This window comes from Barbus barbus (genome assembly GCF_936440315.1).
Source record: "Barbus barbus genome assembly, chromosome: 38".
Classification (NCBI taxonomy): domain Eukaryota; kingdom Metazoa; phylum Chordata; class Actinopteri; order Cypriniformes; family Cyprinidae; genus Barbus; species Barbus barbus.
Window position 1 is genome coordinate 20,784,792 of NC_136716.1, and position 21,370 is coordinate 20,806,161.

The following is a 21,370-nucleotide window of genomic DNA, read 5'->3' on the forward strand; positions in this document are numbered from 1 at the left end:
TGGTCTTCTTGGTTAAAGAGTAAAGCATGGTTCTGTGGTCACCCCATCCAAACACAGACTGGCACATGAGCAATGAAGGGATGCCACTCTGACCTATATGCATCATATGACCGTGACAAGGGCACACAATGATGACACAATCTGTCACCACTTCATGACTGTTAGAGGTGCTGAATGTTCCACAGACGGAGATCAAGTGTTTGTGTGTGTGTGTGTGTGTGTGTGTGTGTGTGTGAGTGAGAGAGAGTATCAGGTATGAATGTGTGTTCCAGGAAACATTTCTTCACTTTACACATGGTTGTGTCCATTTGTCTATTATTTAACATAATTGTTTATATACATGCAGTCATTTATATAATTTCTTTCAGTATGAGTGAGTCTGAGCGAGTGTAGTGTTATGACCTTTTCATCTCAGAATACATGTGACATCAATGGTCTTTTATTTTGACTGCATTAAGCTATTATCTCCTTAGCCAGATCCCGTGACACAGACCGAGCAAGATGCAGAAAGGCCCCTGGGACCAGGGCATGGGTCGAGGGCACGCCGACTAGACAGTTTCCCTCCAATTTCTACAAAGTTCAGTCAGGACAGATGCACTAAAATTAATATGCACTAAAAGAATTCTTCTGAAACACTTCTCCATAGGGAACAGGTGAATGAAACGGCTGTTTAACTCCATGAAAACCTACATCAGGGAGTCATACTAGTTATTATATTTAGCATCAGAAACCTTTTTATGGAATTAGAAAATGTTTTATTAAATTCATATTTTACATTTATGCTCCCATTCAATAGTCAAAAGTGATTGTAAAGACAATTTTTTTTTCAAATAAATGCAATTTTTTTTTAAACTTTCTATTCATCAAAGGATCCTGACGAAATGTATCACGGTTTCCACAAAATATATTAAGAATTGTTTTCAACATTGATGATAAATCTTCTTCTTGAGCAGCACATCAGCATATTAGAATGATTTCTGAAGGATCATGTGACACTGAAGACTGGAGTAATTATGTTGAATATTCAGATTTTACATCACAGGAATAAATTATTTTGAACATATATTCAAATATTAAACGGTTATTTTATATAATATTACACAATATTACTGTTTTTATGTATTTCTGATCAAATGATTGAGGCCTAGGTGAGCAAGAGACTTCTTTCAAAAACATTTTAAACATTTACCTCAAACTTTTGAATGGTAGTTTATATTCTTTTAAATTTTGTCATTACAGAATTTTACACATTTACATCTGCGCTATGACATCAGTAACAATTATTAAAAAACAACAACAACAACAACAGTGAAACAGGATATTTAGTGAGAAATAATGTAGGACAGGACATGATTTCATCCATCAGGAATTTATTGCCTTCTGAAAAGTGGTCACTCAGACGGTTTAAAATTAGGATTGCACCAAAAATAGAAGTCGTTTTAGAGGCTGGCAAAAGTTTTTACATTTTGATTACAAAAACGTTTTTTTTTTCTGTGGCATGACATTCATAATTGGCCTCAACTGATTTCGTTCCCTGAGTAAAGCTAAATAAATACTGGTCCTCAAAGGGATACAACACATCTGGCTTTGAATCTCAAACAATAAGAGATTGTTTTAATGATGTTTACATCTGATTCCTCTAACTCTTAAGTTTTTCACAGTGGCCTTGGTGAATGAAACTGCTTTGTTTGGCAGTGGCAGACAGATGTGCCTGGAGCTATGAAGTGACAGTTATAATGTTATTTTCAGGTCACATCTTGTGCTTCTGTGTCAATCCTCATGTTTTGTGTGTTTGTGAAGGTGCTTTTCGGTTGTCTCTGTGGATCTATTTTTCTTTGTCTCCCTTTGGTCGTTTTCTTTGATAAGATAAATGTTGATTATCGAGCGTGTCTGTGATCTCATCAGTCTCCTGCTCTTCCCAGACAGCTTTGCTTGCATCTGTAAATACTCAATACTTATCTCACCCTTAACTGTCAGTTTGCCCGCAGTAGTCTTCTTGACACCAACAGACAATCTCTCTCAGCCTAAACACAATCAGCAATCATCCAATCACCACAGCACGTTAGTGCTGACCATCACAATCACATCATGATGTTGTAGAGTTCACAATCAGAGTGATAAGCACAAGCTGGAATAGTTAAAGGAAAAATCTATAATTTACTCGCTCAGTTTAGTTCCAAATCCTGCTTTTCTTGTAAAGAATGTTAATTTTGATTAGTCTTTATTCTTTAATAAACCTGCCCTGCACTGTAGCTTTTAAGTGAAATATAATGCCTTTTAGGACATCATGTCAGGTTGGATATCAATGAGATAATCAAACATTATTGACTTGCGGCACATCACATGACCAAACATTATTGATGTCAAACTTGGCACCATGTTTGTTTTAATAGTTATGGCAGGAGGCAAATTACTTAAATTTGAGTCTGTTTGTCATGCTATCGTATGGTTTCAAAATAGCTGGAATAGTGCATGAATTAAATAGACTACTTTTATACTGTCCATTTATAATGTTTTTGAGACATGTATGCTATGGTTCAATCATTTTGGGTCGGTAATGAATTGTTTTTCTCAGCAAGGATGAATTAAATTGATGAAAAGTGACAGAATACTTTTGTTTTGTTTAAATAAAGGCTGAGTAGAATTTAATGACTCCAGTTTTTATTTTTAAAGTAGTGTATATGGGAAGAGCTCTTAAAAACTCTCCTTATGTATTCCAGGCCAAATAACAGCTTATGGGCTCAAAACATTAGGATTATTAATGACATTTTTATGCTTAAAAAGGGGATGTCATTAGTTACTGGTTAAAATGACTGTTGCAGTTGAAATAGATTTGCTTTCACCACAGGTATTTGGTCTGAAAAAGGCGTTCAGCTTGAAGATATATTGTCAGAGCGAAGGGAAATATTGTTCTTGCATGTACACATTTGTTTTTACACGGTCACTAACAGCCTGACAATTGCAGTAACTGTGGTGTCTGCTCTCTCCTCACGAAGGAGGAGTCGGACAGTTTCCTGGCAGTCGACGAGTATCCAGATGGTTTCACTGTTTGCGGTCTACTCTTTCATCCTTCTTGCAACCTTTTCTATCTTTTATTATGTTTTTTTTTACCTTTCTTTATCACGTTTCCTCTGTTCATCACAGCGGCTCTCATCTCTCCCACACTGCCACAGATGGTCAACTTCACTGTCTCTGTATGGGAGACTGTAATAATCTGTTTCTGTTCTAAAGTCTTAAAACTCTCTGTTGCATGATGTACACTTTACTGTGGAGTGCTCAATAAAATATTAGTAATTAAAATTATTTTATTTAAGACTCTTCAACTTATAACTGCAGGAAAGGAGAATTATATTTTGTGATGAACTAGATCTAGGCATGAGTAAATGCATTATAAAAATGGATATCTGTATTAATATACTAATTGATATATGTATTAATATAATAATTAAATTTATTTATTAGATTTCTGTGAAGACTTACTCCAATCTTCTTGTTCATGTGATCATTCAGAAATCATATTTTGTTGCTTTGGTGCTCAAGAAACATTTCTCAATGTTGGAAACAGTTGTGCTGATTTATTAATTTTTTGTAGAAACTGGACACATTCTTTCATTTAGAAGTGAGAAGTACTTGGTTGATATTTGAATAGACTACCTTTCATAAATGTTTTGTTCTATGTGTATGTGCACTCATCTTTTCAAGCCTTACGTAATGGCACATACTGTGAAGCAGTGCTTGGTTGAGTAACCGCTTTGTCTTTATGCAGTGTCCAGCATGGTCTGGAGACCGCCAGCTCTCGCAGACAACAACACTTTTGTTCACTAAACAACCAAAGAATGTGTCTGACATCTCGCATTAAATCACGCTTGTTTTTCTGCCAGCACATATCTCTGATTTCCAGTTCTTTCTTTTAAACGGTTTCAAAAAGTCTAAAAACAGTTTGAAAAGTTGATATAGGCACAAACTTCCCATGGCTGACACTAAAAGTGTGAAAAATACTTAAGGTGTCAGGAGAAGTAATTTAAGCCAGACGCATGACAGTGTGTGATTAGTAAATAACAGCAACTGAATAGGTTATCTGTAGCGCTGTGTGTTTAAAGTGCAGGAGCGCAGCTAGCATTATGGAGGTGATATTTATATCTCAGTGATGTAGCCATTGCTCGCCTGCTGCCATACCAGACCAACTGTATCATACTGTAGTATTGGACGGCTCCGCTCAGATGACAGTAAACAAACACAAACTGTAATCAGAGTCGTCTTGTGCCCTCTCTCTCTCTCTCTGTCACACACACACACACACACACACACACACACACACACACACACACGTTTAAATGACAGTCTACAGCAGCAGCAGGAAGGACTATCTCTCTCACTGTCTGTCTATGTTGTGGTTTTGCAGTGTTGACCAGTCGCCTGTAATGTTTGTTTTTAGTGCACTTGAAGGTTGTGCTAATAACAGCTAAACTGGGGGTGGAAAATTATATGTCTTATGTCACCTCAGCTGTTCTTTGGGGAAAATACATACGGTTTAAACAGAACGTAGTATTTATTTTGTTTAATTTTTCATTTTTAGTCTATTTATGTGTTTGTTCTGCAATAGTTTTACTGTGGAATCGCCATTTCAACCAAATAGTCATTGTTTCCAAGCAGATCCAAAATGTTTTCAAATTGATCTTTACTAAATGAACACAAGGAAGATTGATTTTAATGTCAGTACACACAGAAAAATAGGTGTATCGTTTCTGCACCTAAAGGTGCATTTGCCACGAAAGTACCCTGTAAGGTACAGAATATGGTCCTTGGGGTGACAACTGTGGACCTTTGTTTTAATTTAAAGGTACAAAATCAGTTCTGACAGCAAAAGGTACATAACTGTACTTTTAACAAGCTTGAGGTACAGGCAAATTATGCAGCAGATCACAAAATTTTAATTTAAATAGAGTGTGTGTTTATTGAATAAAAAAGGCTACTGGTAAATCCATCTAATTCTTGGTCAGTATGACCTATAAGATCCATTATAAACTTAGCTGGGATTTCAGATATAGCATAGTTTTTTTTTCGAGAAGTCACGTTTGTATAGGGCGGTTATTATGCTTTATATCTTCTATAACTAATTAAATAGCCTAACTAAACTGTAATATATTACTTTTCATAAATAACTAAGTGATAATATAATAAATCTATATCATATTAAGTCTACATTAATCCTTTTAAAAGTAATTACTTTTACTGGAGGCAAAATATTATCTGGGTATTTTTCAAAAACCGCACGCATTTTTCAGTGAGTCACGTGCCCCGCTGCTCACTCACGGATCACAGCTGGACGGCTCGCGAGGCGGTCACGGGAAATAACAGGTAAGCATTTTGAACTTCTTTATTATTATAAAAGCACTTTTGAATGTTTTGTGTTTTGTCAACTTTATTTGAGGATTAACCAACTCAGTCATCCTAATGCGTGTACCATTAGCTAGCAAAGAAGTTATCAACGGAAAGTGTTAAATATGCACACAACAGTTTGTCAGTAATAAATTAATGTATATATTTGTTTCGTTTTTCACTGCCGGACACAAACGAGTCCAGCAAATTGTATTTGGAGAGAGAGACCATCTTCCTCATCTCTAACCGTCACTCACGCCACCGTTCCCAAGCAAGGTAAAGCAAACACACATTCCCTATATTAACTTACAATACATTTAAACTTTTTGATAATCATTATTTATTATCCGCTTTGTCATTATCATCTAGTGATGCTGATTAAGTTTACTAATTCTGCCGAAGGCCCGGTGAGCAGAGGGGCTGAGGAGCGTTTATAATGGCCATTTTGTGAACTTTAGTTAACATTTCAGGCTGTTATTTGCTCCTCACGTTGTCTTATTTAAAATTAATTCTTACAAATTGTTGTCATGCTTTTGAGATCAATCTTCTCAGAGCAAAGGCAGCGAGGGGTGGGGTGATGACATTGGCAATAGGACGGCTGCAAAACTAATATGAGCCTAAAATGAAGTAGAATTAAACAAATTGATGGGCTTTAGTGTTGTACAAGATGTAATTTGTCACGTTATAAACATTTATTTAAATACTTTGTTCTTCAGTTTGAATTTTTTGATGAATTGCTATTAATACAAATGCAGTGATGACCAGAAATGACCAGCAGCACAAACGTTAAGTCTTCTGAAGCAATACTATACTTTTTTGTGAATATTAGATTGAAATTTAAACAATGATCAAGATATATAATAAAGATGTCAGGTAATTGCTAATGCTAAGTTTGTAGTGTTTGAAAATTGTCTTATTATGATTCGTAAAAATAAGCTGTCCATAAATGTTGTTTAATTGTGAGTTGAATTTCCGTAATTTTGTGTGTTGTCTTCAGGGACAATAATGTCATCGGCCATTAAAGCTTTGATCCTGGCAGATCTACTACTATCTGAAAAGAAGACTCGGCAGATTTTTTCAAGACACACAAGGTAGGGCACATGTCAGGACAACTTTATATTTACTTTTGAACATTTAAACTTTTAGCTGAGATCAGCATAAATTACTAAATAGTTGAACATTTGAGTTGTCCTAAATGGATAGTCCACTTAAATAAAATTGTCATTGTTTACTCACCCTCATGTTGCTCCAAACCCATTTTGAATTAATTTTATTCATCTTCAGACAAATATATTTTTGATATTCTTTCATCATTTTTGTCTATGCGATTGGAAGTCTAGGCAATCTCTATTTTCAAGGTTCAACAAGTTTTTAATTTAGGCTTTGACACATAATCAAAAATCCTCAGCTCAAGCTTCTCGGTTAATTTTGTGATTTTGAATGAAACCACTTTATTCATATGGATAAACTGTCTTTATGTACTTCTTGAAGCTGAATATTGATTGCCTAAACTTTCAATGGATTGACAAAATGGTGAGAGAGTATTAAAAATATCTTCATTTTTGCTCCAAAGATGAACAAGATTCGTATGTGTTTGGTATGACATGACAGTGAGTAAATGATGATAATTTTCATTTTGGGGTGAACGGTCACCTTTAAAGGGATAGTTCAGCCAAAAATCAAAATTCTGTCATTAATTACTCACCCTCATGTCCTTCTAAACCCGTAAGACATTGGTTCATCTTAAGATATTTTTGATGAAATCCAAGAGCTCTCTGACCCTCCATAGACCGCAAGGCAACTGAAATGTTCCCAGACCCAGAAAAGTAAGGATATCGGTAAAACAGTATGTATGTGACATCAGTAGTTCAACCTTAATTTTACAAAGCTATGCGAATACTTTTTGTGCGCAAAGAGAACAACAACAAAAAACAACTTTATTCAACAATTCTTCTCCTCCAAATCATGCCTACCGCTGTTATCGAGAGTATCTCTGTATGTAAACAAAGCATGTGCATGGTGCTGCTGACGTAGAACATGCATGCGCAGAGCCTTGATTCAATGCAGAGGAACACGCATACACCATGATACTCTCCATAATGGCACCCTAGGGTGACGCAAAGGAGAAGAATTGTTGAATAAAGTCATTATTTTTGTTTTCGTTGCGCACAAAAATTATCATCATAGCTTTGGAAAATTGTGGTTGAACTACTGATGTCACATGGATTTTATAGATGTCCTTTCTATGTTTCTGGGTCTGGGAACATTTCAGCTGTGTTGCTGTCTACAGATGGTCAGAAAGCTCTTGGATTTCATCAAAAATATCTTAATTTGTGCTCCTAAGATGGAACGAAAGGTGAGTGATTAATCACAGAGTAATTTTTCATTTTTGGGTGAACTATCACTTTAAGCCCTGTTAAATTAAATAGTAATGTAAATTAACAAATTCAATTCAACCTCTAAAACATTCAGCTGATATTCAGCCCTGAAAAACCTGCTGATAAACCACTCTGGAAGTTATGATGTTAAAATTCAAGTTCTACAGTGTTTTAAATGGGCACATACCTTATTGAATAAACACTTCTCTGATCCTTCACACCTTTATTGTCATTTATGAAAATTGTAATATGATGTCCGCTTCGTTTAAATATGATGATATTTGGTGACATACAGTAACAAATTGTTTTTTTACTGCATTTAGAAAATGGATCAGGTGCTGAAGGCAGCTATCACCATCTTTGCTGTTAAGGAGGAAGAGGGAACATTATCTTTAAACCTAATGGATGTTTTAATGGTGGCTGCAAAGTCTTGGGTCAGTTTACAGGTGCTGTTTTGCACTAATGTATTCCCTTAGATATAGGTATACAAACCTCTTTAAGTTTGAATAGAATCTGCTGTTAATCTTAAGAACCTGTTTTTTTTTTTTTTTTTTTAAATCCACTTTGTTTCAAATTATTTAGCAGTTGTTTATTATTATAATTATTAGTACTATTAATTATATTTAACATTTAAATGGATTTAAAACATTTCCTTTTGTTTCTTTACTTGTTTGGTGAAAAGTTTGATAAGATATCTTAAATATTATATTTTTGACTAAACATCCCACTGATTTTGTTTTATGCTTGAAAACATTTGTTGTGTTTCAATAAATACTTAAAATTCTCCTGTTCTGTCATTTCTTTGTACCAGTGTTTTTGCTTAGTCTTATGTAACGTTATTGCTTTGAGTTTGATGAACTTAAACCATTGAAGGCAATCGGTTTCCTCAAACCATTTAAGTAGTTAAGATTTGTTACCTAAATAATAAACATTTTTAAAATCTAATTTACTCTAATAATTGATTAGCCAACACACACACAAAAAAAGTAAATTTAACTCAATGTATATGAGTTTATAGTACTCATATCTTAAATGGTTTAAGGCAATCGGTTTCCTCATGGTTTGAGTTACCATAACTTGTCGGGTTATACATTGAATATTAGATAAACATGCACTGTCTCTGTGTTTTGTATTCATAAATGGTTAACAAAATGCTCACAAAGCCTAATGCTTCTGAAGCAATTAAATCACCCCATGCAAGTGTACTTTTTCACTCAGAAATACTACGTTTTTTTAGGACAAATCAGTTCAGCAGAACATTAGTGAAATGCTATGGAAAAATATCAGGATGTAATTTTAAACCATACCAGGACACAAAGGTACATTTCTATCACTAGGGGTGCATAAATGTTCTTTTAGAGGTACAAACATGAAGGTACAAAAATGTGCCAACGTTCCGAGGTACATTGCTGTACCTTGATTTTTCTGTGTGAGTATTCTTTTTATTTTGCACCAATATAACAATATGCTAAAATATTTTTATTAACATAATAGTAATAATTTATGAAAATAGCATGCAGAGACTTTTTTGAACATTTTTGTGTAAATCCATAAACCGTTGAATCGTTGAATTTATTCCCAGGGGTGAATCGAACTCGCCCCTTATATAAAGTAATTTTTGCTTCTGAATTTGTGCTTCTGAATGATTCACCCAAAAATGGAAATTCTGTAATTTATTCACCCTCATGAGAACAAGTGAGGTGTGTTCTTGTTCATCAAGCAGGTGAATTGTAATATTCAAAGTGTTGCTTGTTTAATATTGTCAGCAGAATCATTGTGAATATTGTATATATATATATATATATATATATATATATATATATATATCGCCCAGCCCTTGTGACTCATGGGATAAGTCATGCTTAGTCCAAAGTTTTGAGACTGTTGGAATGTTAAGCCATAGAGTCACACAAAACCCAGTATAAACTTCTGACTGACTGTGTAATCTCCTTTCAACACTCAATGTAAAGTGACCAATTCCATGTGTAAGTGCAAGAATGTGTAAATTAATCATCTTTGAGCAGTGGTAATCCTCTGATATTTGGATTTGTGCTTCATTGTGGGACCTCGCATGACTGATTTCACTCCGAGGGTTTATTTGATCAGCTCTATTCTGAATGATAGCCTATGGGCAGACGAAACCAGTCCTAATGTAACCAGTTGGGATTTATTTAAAACATTGTAAATCAGAAAATGCTGTTTTTGGAATCGAACACATGGTTAGATGCACTCGTGCCAAGAGCATGTATTGCATGTAATTGAATGTAAATGTGCTTACATGCTTGCGTTCACTAATGTAAGGCATATGAGAGACAATGAAAACGATTCTGGTCGTTCTTCAGGACTGAGCGGTGTTGTCGGTGGAATTCAGAGGACCACAGCTTGCTGAGTATTGTTGAGTTATTGCTTATGAGATCTTGTTGAGGTTCTCGGCTTTGCTCTGGGAGGATCCTGTGGGAGCCCAGCAGGCTACGTCTAGCTCAGCTCAGGGTTATATTTAGGTCATTTTAATCTGCAGGCCTGGGCCATGCTTTGATGTTGTCATTTTGAACCATGTTGTACATCAGTGTAAATCCATTCTAATATACTGCTGCTTCTTCCCAATATCCTCCAAAGAGCTTTTGTTAAATAATAATTATTGCTTCAGTCTTTTAAGCTGGTCTCTTTGGAATTCCTCTGTTTGGACCGACAAGCATTCAAAAGGCTGGTGTCTGATTCACTCTTGCACATCATGGTGTGCTAGTTCCTCCATGGCTGGCTGGGCTCTCATGCCCTTTAGGAGTTGTTTTGAATTAAATAGCTGCATGAACTCATCAAAACTTCTGCAAGTCATTTATAACAGAAAGTACATCTTTTCTTTGTTTGTAAAGATAAAGGAAGCAACTTTTATGGATGAAGCTTTGGGGAGAACTGCGTTGTTTGGATCTTTGTCAAAGTTTCCTCTCTCAGATGTTAAACCTTAAATGGATAGTCTAGCCAAACAAAATTCTGCCATTTACTCAATCTCATGCCGTTTCAAGCCTGCAAGCATATTTTGTAACCAAAAAAACTTTGGTACACACTAACTTCTATTGTATGGTCTAAAATTACAGAGACATTTTTCAAAATATCTTCTTTTATGATCCACAGAGATCATAAAAGAAAGTAAGATATAAAGGTTTGGAATGACATGAGGGTGAGTAAATGGTGGCAAAATGTTCATTTTTAGATGTAATCTCTATCCAAGTTTTAATTCAGAGTTCCTTTATATAATTGAGTTTTTAATGTGTCTGTTTGACAGAAATTGGAAGGGTACGGAAGGACATGTACAATGACACTCTGAACGGCAGCACAGATAAAAGGACTTCTGAGCTCCCGGATGCTGTGGGGCCCATTGCACAACTCCAAGAGAAACTCTACGTGCCTGTCAAAGAATACCCAGACGTAAGTGTTACCTAAACGCTTTTCCAAAATAGTTACTGACCAAAAAGGATTAAACTCATGAAATTTCTAAGACCATTGTATAGATTTAACTTAAGTGTTCCAAAATGTGTCCCAAATGCTTCCCAGTATCCTTCATGTTTTTCTTCAACTCCTAGACTGTTGGGCAGTAGTTTACTGTTGAATCTCCATCAGTCCGGGCGTGTTTCTGTGGGTAAATCAGGTGATTTATTGATAGGAAAGAGTTCAGTCATGTATGCACACAACATTAAGGTCAATAAAGCTGTTTTACAGCAGCTTAGTATCTTAAAATAATTACAGCATTCATGGAATAATAATGTAGAGTCAGAAACTGCAATTTTCCTGCTGAGAGAGAGGCATAGTGTTAACACATGTTTTTGTAGATTACTCAGATGACAGAAAATTGGAAATTTGTCCATGAAAATGCGTTTATGACATGTGGATCCTCAGGATATTTAGTTGTTTTGCACTTTGATTGTCTTACCGTAGACGTAGACTCAGGGGGGCATGAGAATCCTGCAGCAGACTGATCCAATTAACTCGTCTCTGCCAGGACAACAATAATCAAAAGACAATAATTAGCATGGTAAATATTGCTTAATACTGCGAGTCTAGGCATTGTTTGACTCTCAGCCTGTGCTTCTTATTTGAATGCATCGTGACTGTTGAATCCTGTATAAAAGGGCAGCTTTCATAATATTCTCAGAAAACATAATTTATGCAGAAACAGTCATCAGGCCTGAGAGTGGATTATGAGAGGAGCCCAATCTGAAACGTTTTTATGTGAACTGAACAAAGTGTTGGGATGTACGTTTTCAGTGTCCCGTTTATCTTGACCGTCTTTAGCATTTAGGCTGTGTTTAAGGAGACAGTAAGTAGACGGAGAAGTGTTTCTGGCTGACAACTCTCATGTTTCTCCTGCCTTAAAGAGCTGATAAGAGTGATAGTAGGGTCAGGGTTAATCGAGTTTGAATGAGAGGTGTGTAACAGGGGCTTCTCTATTATCTCTCGTTTAGTTATAATTAACCTCTGTGCATTGCTTTCTTTATCAGGACGAATCCCAACCAACTACTGACAGCACTTGTGCAAATGTGCGAAATTAACTAAAGTATGTAGAAGAAATTGGAAGCTCTAAAATGCAATGCATCTCATTCTGACGCTGTTCTTGCATCAAGTAAACAGATTTTGACGGAAGAAGAGCTTTTGAATAGATTAGCCTGATAGATGACAACACACAGGAACTTCTGATCTGGTGTCTAGTGTATTAAAATGTGATGCATTTTGACAATCTGCTCAGAATTTCCCATTGTTGAGTGACTTATTGAGGTCACAGACTTCATAAAGCAACAAAGTCATTTGTAACTGCGCACCGCCAGCACCAGTAGGTCTTGTTCATGTGAAATATTGCTCAATATTGTGATTATTCTGTTAAACAATAAGGATTTTTCTGGCCTATTCAGATCTTTAATTGCCCTGCCAACATTTTCACTAGCCACACTTCCAAAAAATTGTAGATTTTATTAGACATGACTAATAATACCAAACTACGAAAACACTTTTACTATGAAATGGTGGCATATATTGCAATGTAATAAAGATTTCTCATTTTCTACCATTTCTATTGATGCTTTCAAGACTATCAGTAACTAATACCTACTTACTCTTTTAACTTTGTCAACAAGCCTTACTAGTTACCTTTAATCAATTACATTCAAATTTAATTATCCAGATCCAGTGTGCAAATCCATAGTGTAAAAAATAATAATGTAAGATGCTGTTAAATTGCCTCCACCTTGTTTTTCCTCATTACACTTTGTAATGGTCATTTTGATAGATCAGTTGGTGGCACAACAAATCCTTCTCTTATTTGCAGCCATCAATCATCAGGCTTGTTTTGAGAGTGACTTTGCTCCCCTGTAATAGAAACAGAATTCCGATAATCCTGCAGGAACCTGTCAGGGTTACCACCATCAGTGCCAAGTGTGGGTGAGAGACATGCAGGTCACTGGTCTTTATGTCCTCTATCGCCTTTTGGAGAGAATGATCTAGAGCATTGTCACTGCTTTCATAGTCAATGTAAAAACAAATGTGGACTCTGACGAGGAGATGGGAGGGGTGGGCTATAATGATTAGTTTTCCATTCTGCACGCTCTCACTGTCTCTATGTAAAGACCGTTCAGAGTGATTGTGAGGCCGCCGCCTCAGTCTGACATCCTCTTCCCACTCTTTTCACTCTAGCTGTCGACTGGTAATGAGGCTTTTCCGGTGCTTCATTGAGAGCTACACACTTTAGATGAAGTTCTTGAACTTGTTAAAAAGCAAAAGAAAAAAGACAGTGTTTATGTCATTTTGTTAGCATTCTGTGAACTCACCGTTGCCTTACGTTGTCTCAGATGTATATGAATTTTCTACAAAATCTTTATTTGTGTTCATCTGTCTCATACATCTTGGACAGCTTGAGGTTGAATTATCCTTTATGGTAATTATTTCTTTTTTTTAAAAATTAATGCTTTTATTTAGCAAGGATGCATTGAATTGTTCAAAGGTGACAGTAAAATTATGATGTTACAAAAGATTTCTATTTCAAATAAATTGTTCGTAATTTAAACTTTCTATTCATCAAAGAATCCTTGGGGGAAAAAATCATGTTTTCCACAAAAATATTAAGCAGCTCAACTGTTTTCAGCATTGTTAATAATAAGACTAGGAGATTTGAGTAATGATGCTGAAAAAAATTCAGCTTTGCCACCACAAGAATAAAGTGAAATGAGTAATAGAAATGAGTAATTTAAATCATGATAATATTTCATTATCACTTTGTGATATTACAATTTGTATTGTGTTTTTGATCAAAAAGCAACCCTGGTGAGCATAATAGGCTTAAATACTAAAAAACGCTTTTTTTGTTTATTTTGTATTCAGTTTTTCCCTGAGGTCAACTTATAAAATTAGTAACTAAAAACACAAAAGTAGTTCCACCTTTTTCTGACCCTTAATGTTTATTTTTGGTGTTCTCCCTTTAAGAAACATTCCATTCTTTTGTGAAATGAGAAATACTGTCTGATCTGCTTGCTGATCAGATCAGGTTTTTGTGATTCTGTTTTGTGATTCACAGAAAATTACACACTTTGCAGCCTTAATCAGCATCACCTGGTAATCAGTGGGAATTTGGTTTGGAAATTATATACTATCAGCCACTTCAGTTGTCTGTGCAGTTACGTAGACCAGTAGTGAGCTCAGTGTTACGCAGCTTACCAATCAGAATGACAGGAAGGTAGCCAGAAACATCTAGACTGACAAAAACGAAGTTCAGCAGTTGCACAAACATTGCCTACAAACAGTATAAACTACAATAATACAAGAACACAGACAGACATACAGACAGTGCCATCCACAGTACACAGTAGTCTGATGAGCTCATCTCTAAATATACAGCACAGAGGGCCAACGACCCCCAGCAGCTGTGAGCGGCCTGAGAAGACATGAGCTTTAAAAGGAAGAGAATGCATTGTGACCCTGAGAGAGATTCAGCTGCCTGGCTTATCACTCAACCCTTGTGACAGATAAGGTTAAATGCTGAAAGAGTGGCGCAGCCACAGGCCCACAAACGGCAAAAAGCACAATGTCCCGGGCTCGCGACTTTTAAAGGGACAACACAATAAATCACATCACGGGTCGAGTCACAGCTCAACGGATCATTCAGTTTGCTTGACTGGTGGGTTCCTTACTCAGATGTCACAATGTAATTTATCATGTCTAAAAGGTTTGATTGAGAGTAGAAATGAGTGGAAATTGATGATTATATTACAGAGTAAACAAATGAACCATTAGTCACACTGGCTGTTAAATACAGTAGGTGTTTGTGTTTTATATGACTCTTTGACCGCTTTGTTAGGTTAAATTTCTTCCATGTGACTTGTATCAGAATAGGAACTGGGTGGAGTATGGTTAAGGCTTCCCCGTGGCAAATGGTACATTCCAAAACCGCATTTGGTCTCTAGATGTTCCCCTTTCGATAAAAGGGGATTAGACATTCCAAATATTCTGCCAGGGTTTTCAAAGTTCCTTTGATTGAATTATACAATTATGTTACCATGCTGCAGTTACCATCAAGCTCTGCCAAAGCTTCCATATTAGCTTAGGGCAGGGGTTGGCAAGTAAGTTTGGCATCGGGCACCAAAACTAAATTTCACCGCTTGATGGCGGGCCAGAACATAGTCAAAGGATGATATTAATTGATGAAAAATGCAACCATAATTGCCTGTGACTGACTGTAACAATGTATTTTGTAACTGAAGTGAAGTGAAGTGACATACGGCCAAGTATGGTGACCCATACTCAGAATTCATGCTCTGCATTTAACCCATCCAAAGTGCACACACACAGCAGTGAACACACACACACACACACACACCGTGAACACACACCTGGAGCAGTGGGCAGCCATTTATGCTGCGGCGCCCGGGGAGCAGTTGGGGGTTCGGTGCCTTGCTCAAGGGCACCTCAGTCGTGGTATTGAGGGTGGAGAGAGCGCTGTACATTCACTCCCCCCACCTACAATTCCTGCCAGCCCGAGACTCGAACTCGCAACCTTTGGATTACGAGTCCGACTCTAACCATTAGGCCACGACTTCCCCACTGGTACTCTTGTGTAAAATCCTGCGACAGTCATTAACAAAAAGCCACATTTGTGTGGTGGTGTCCGATCAGAGTATGTGAGCGGAGTGGAGCGTCAACAATTTCCCCTCCGCGCTCCGAGCATTTAAAAATCACTCCGCTCCCGATCCACTCCGCGCTCACTGATATCAGAAACACCGCTCCGCGTCTAAAGTATTTCATTGTTTCAAATATCACAGTTCAATGGAAGCCCGTTTCCGCCACCTGAATAAAAAATAAAAAAAGGTTATTGCGACTTTTTGAATGTGTGTGTGTGTGTGTGTGCACAGTGATAGAAACACATAGAGAGTGCAACCCAAATGATTTGAGATCCGTGTCAGATTTTCAGCATGGGGATGCTCATACCAGATGTGTGAAATGCAGATGTTTTCCACTGGAAGAACTCCATTGTTTTCTTTACCCTTTGATGTTTTTTCACAGTTCAATTTTGTGGGAAGAATCCTGGGGCCCCGGGGCCTGACAGCCAAACAACTGGAGGCAGAGACAGGCTGCAAGATCATGGTGCGAGGCAAAGCCTCCATGAGAGACAAGAAGAAGGTAAGACATTTTTAATTTACTTTATTTCTTTTATTTTCGCTTTCTTTTTTTCTATATTATTTCCTTTCATTTCCTTTGTATTATTTGAAATTTCCCCTTTCTATTTAATATTTCTTGTCTTTTCCTTTTTTGCTTTCCTTTTTTACCATTTTGTGTCTTTTCTTTTCTTTCCTTTGCTTTTCTTTTGTTTCCTGTGCTTTTTAAAAATTATTTCGTTCATTTGACTAAATGGTATAGGATCCGTTTGTTTTTCTTTTCTTTCACTTTAAAATTGAAAGGCTTGTGGGCCATGATTTTATTGCATTTTTTTTTTTTAATCAAGGAAGACCATATACTGCTTTTGCGCCAGCACATAACTAGTAGATGCCAAATGGAAAGAGACAAAATCCAGGCGATTCCATTTTAATGGAATTTCTGACAGAGTCTGCATGGCCTTCCTGACTGTAGAACTGAGGCAGATGATCTGCCTGCCTCCAAGGCTGCCTGACAAAGAGGAAAAATGACTCGCATTAAAATGAAAATGAGTGCTATTAGAGAAAGGAGAATGCTTTGTTTTTCAAGCTCAAAGAGAATACTGTTTTGCTTCCTTGTCTCATCCTACACCATTTAGTCCAAGTTTTTAGACTGGAGTACAATTTGGGTATGTTGCAAATATCCAATACTCTAAACCAACAAGAACAGAACACATGCTACTGAATACTGATTTGTTTTAATGGTATCTATGCCTTGTAATGATATTTGTGACCCTGGACCACAAAACCAGTTTTAATTGTAAATTTTTTTGAAATTGAGATTTATGTATCTATGGAAAGCTTATTTATTCAGCTTTCAGATGATGTATGGTTTGTTAGGATCGGACAATATTTGAAATGAAGTTCTTAGCAATGCATATTACTAATCAAAAATGAAGTTTTTATATATTTACGGTAAGAAATTTACAAAATATCTTCATGGAACATGATCTTTACTTAATGTCCTAATGATTTTTGGCATAAGAAAAATCGATAATTTTGATCCATACAATGTATTTTTGGCTATTGCTACAAATATACCCCAGCGACTTAAGACTGGTTTTGTGGCCCAGGGTCACATTTGATGCCAGACTATTTGCTTTTAATGTGGTATATGGACATTACCAACTACGAACTACTGTCTTGAGTTCAGGTCTGTTTCCACAGACATCAGGAGACAACTGTCTCCTTTTTGCACAATAGAAATCAATTGTTTCATCAGTTTAAGACTTTCGAGGATACGCCATCTGTGCCCTTTCGATATTCCACTCGTTCTGCGTCTGTAAGATGCTTGTATGGGAAAAACTCCTTTTTTCCTCTTCAACTGAAGCCTTTTCAATCACGCAGTGAAACTGCACGTCCATTGGTTCGTGCAGTGCTATAAAGTCCGAACCAATGGCTCGGCGGCGGCACTGAGCGAGCCTATGGCTATGCAGCCTGCCAAAATGGGCGGGGCCTCTGGCTATATAAGTGGCCGCTTTGCCGCTGCATCTCAGATTTCTTCCATTCAGCGATAATGATTCTCCCTCGCTGACTCTTCGCTGATGCCGAGATTCACCGTAGAAATGCCTCAGCAGCCGGATTGGACCTCTTTGCAGCGCGCAGCGCGCAGTTCCGGTTTATCCCCTGCCGCCATGCCTGTTCGGGCCAGCTGTGGAGGGCTTTGCGGAGCGATTTACGGAGGCTCAGAAATCGTCTCAAGCGATGTGACACTTCCTCCCGAGTTCTTCTGCTACTTCTAGTCGCCTCAAGCCAACGCCGGCCACTCCCGGACCCTGACCTCCTAAGGATCGGCAGGATAGAGGGCGTTCCCGCTCGGCAAGACGCTACCCCTTCCCGAAGCGCCAAGGACCCCGGCCCAAGATCGCCTTGGATCCGGCGCCTCAGAAATCCTCCTGATCATCCAGGCAGAAAGAGGAGGGGCCCCGAGCCAGACCACCCCGCAAACAGCCTCTAATGTGCCTCGTCACCCCGCTCAGCAGAGGGAAGTGTGTTATTGGTTCCCCACGGGCCCGCTCTAGCGCCCAGGCATCCGACCGCTGTGATAGCGGACAAAATAAAACGCATACATTTTCAAAAAGAGAGCACATATCCTCTTCTGCCTACCATAAGTGTCCTGTCCTTATGCAGCCAGTCTTTAGAGCCTATCCAACCTCTTGCCACGCGGGCCAAGGCCTGGCAGGCCATCCCCGGTGTATCAGAGTGGGTGACGGCTATGATAAGATGAGGTTATTCACTCCAATATGCTCGAAGACCACCACGCTTCCACTGTGTGTCATGTCCATTTCCACTGTGTGTCATGTCCATTTCGGAAATTTGTGAGGCGGCCGGCTGGTCCTCGCCGTCAACATTTGTAAGTTTTTACAACCTGGACGTCCCTGCCTTGCAGGCCAGAGTCCTTTCTGCTTAGTTCGCCGCCTCCAGCTAGTTAAGCAGTTCACTTGTGGGTTCACTTAACCAACATTGTTCAAGTCCCTCCTTCACTTGGACGGTCCATATTATGTAGACACCAAGTCTCAACTATACGGGACAACACCCAGGCCACGGATGACCCTGATGGCTCAGCCTGTGCTTGGTGTATTTTATTAACTCCCCTGGGTCTTACTCCCACGTGAGTCATAGTTTTGAGTCGTTCCCCGTCATAGCATGGCGTGATTGTTCTGGTTCCCATACATGGCCGTGCCATGAGCTGCACACCTCAGACGCTTCATTCGAAGAAATCTGAGATGTGGCGGCGAAGCGGCCGCTTATATAGCCAGAGGTCCCGCCCATTTTGGCGGGCTATGGCGGGCTGCATAGCCACGGGCTCGCTCAGCGCAGCCGCTGAGCCATTGGTTCGATTTTTATAGCACTGCACGAACCAATAGATGTGCAGTTTCATTGCGTGATTGAAAAGGCTTCAGTTGAAGAGGAAAAAAATTGTTTTTCCCATACAAGCGTCTTACAGACGCAGTACTCGTTCCCATATCTCAGGGAACACAGCACAACTTCCACTGCCCACACAAGCGTGCAAATGAAACATTAAGAGCATACACGGTAAAATATTGGGTTAGAGGCGTTGATGAGATTCAGATTGATGGGGAATTAATGGAACACAATGAACCAAGATGCCTCAGGCAAAGTGCCATTCTCTCACTGTATTGCACAACCTATGTCTATCACACCAGAGATGCTTATAAAGGCTGTTTCATTGGTCAAGACAGAAAAACAGACTGGTGGCTCAGCATTCTTAGCCTGATGAGGTGTTGCACATCTAGGAAGCTCAGAACAGACAATTGAAATCGAAAATTTAAACCTCAGCTGTTTTCTCAAGTTTGACATAATTGTTTTCTGACAGCAGCCACTAGGCTTATGCTTTTCAAAATGCTCCTGTCATAATAGCATGTCAAAATTAAATCTGTGAAGAGTGCTTTTGAACATTGTGCGAAAATGAACGTTAGCTTGTGAAACCATCAAGCCCTGTAGTGTTCTGCAAACTTAATTTCTGTAACACTGAAACTACTGTGACAGCATCGCGAAACTTGTGCATAAATCCTGTGAAAAATTATGGCAATCAAGGAACAGAGAGAAATAAGAAAAGTTACAGCCAGGGGCAAACAAGTCAGGCGTCAAATGGAGATGCCATCTGCATCTGATCTCTTTGCCTAAATTGAATTTACTGTCACATTTCTTGGAATAAACACACAATAGAGTTAGATTTCTGGTCTGTAAAAGGTATTTGCTATTAGAATTAAAAGGTAAGCTTTTCCATAACATTAAATTTGAGTTTTGTACTCACCTTCATGTCATTCCAAACCTTCATGTCATTCCAAACCTGTATGATTTATTTTTTTTGTCTGCGGAACACAAAAAGAGAAACTTAGCAGAATGTTCTAGCTGTTCTTTTCTGTAAAATGAAAGTGGATAGGGACCAAAGCAAGCAAAAAAGCAACATAAAAGTAATTTAAGTAGTGCATATGACTTGTATGCTATGTTTCAAGCCATTTGATAACTTTATGTGAGAAACATGACACTTATGTTCTTCAAGTGAAGTTTAAGTTATTCACTAAAAATCTCATGGTCACCGTTCACTTTCATTGTATAGAAAAGAACAAAGATGTTCTCCTATTAATAACTCCTTTCATATTCCACGGAAGGAAGACATACTGATTTCGAAAACCCATGATGACATTACTGTTGTTACGTCAGTTATTCCTATAGCCAACTGCTGTGTTTATAATATCACATGACAAAATAGTCTATGTTGTACGCTGTAATTCAGATCATGCATAAGGTTCATGCATTTGATGGTTGGAAGTGAAATAGAGATTCTGAGTTTTGAGGACGTTTGTGTACAAATAAGTGCACATCCTAAGAAAGTTTGCTTAAAATCATGCTTTTTTTTTAAATTTATAGCTTGTGTTGGATTGGCCTTTTTGCGTTCACTGTTGATCTATAGCTGTTATAGTTAAATGCATCATGCAAGCAACTTTTTCACACTTTGCTGTGTTGTGCACAAAATTGCCTGCCCACCAAAGTAGGCCAGAAGAAGACCTCTATGCATTGTGCTGCTGCTTAGACTGTTTCAGAGTCAAAATCACAGTTATTATTAGCATATAACCAGCTGTGTGTAAGACTGCAGCCTTATCGGATGCACATATTTGATCATCTAATTACTCTATTCTGAGGAGGTGGCAGCCACTTATTAGCAAATACAACGCCACCAACTGTGATCTGAGACTGGCGTCCCCTGGTCAAGGATGTGGTAAGGACGTCTATGTCTTTGTTTCTCTCATTCAAACTTTACCCTTGAGGCCAAGGCGATGTCTGTGATTGCTTGAAGCGGGAACCTCAGAAGGCGGCGAGCGAGCTCACAGTAATTGATTGTTCTGTAGGCCTGAGCTCTGCGTCGTAAACATAAGCCCCGCTGTGATGAAAAACCCAGCAGGAGACAATGCATTCAATAAG

General features: G+C 38.0%; 1 protein-coding gene across 4 annotated transcripts in view; it reads left to right on the forward strand.

The window, feature by feature from the left end:
* LOC306857969 (protein quaking-B-like) overlaps positions 1–21,370 on the forward strand; it is a 40,081-nt gene that overhangs the window by 3,948 nt on the left and 14,763 nt on the right. For all 4 annotated transcript variants that reach the window (XM_079398281.1, XM_079398283.1, XM_079398282.1 and 1 more), the window contains exons 2-3: positions 11,038–11,180; positions 16,296–16,412. In XM_079398281.1, the coding sequence (XP_079254407.1) occupies positions 11,038–11,180; positions 16,296–16,412 (260 nt within the window). The remainder of the gene's footprint in view (positions 1–11,037; positions 11,181–16,295; positions 16,413–21,370) is intronic.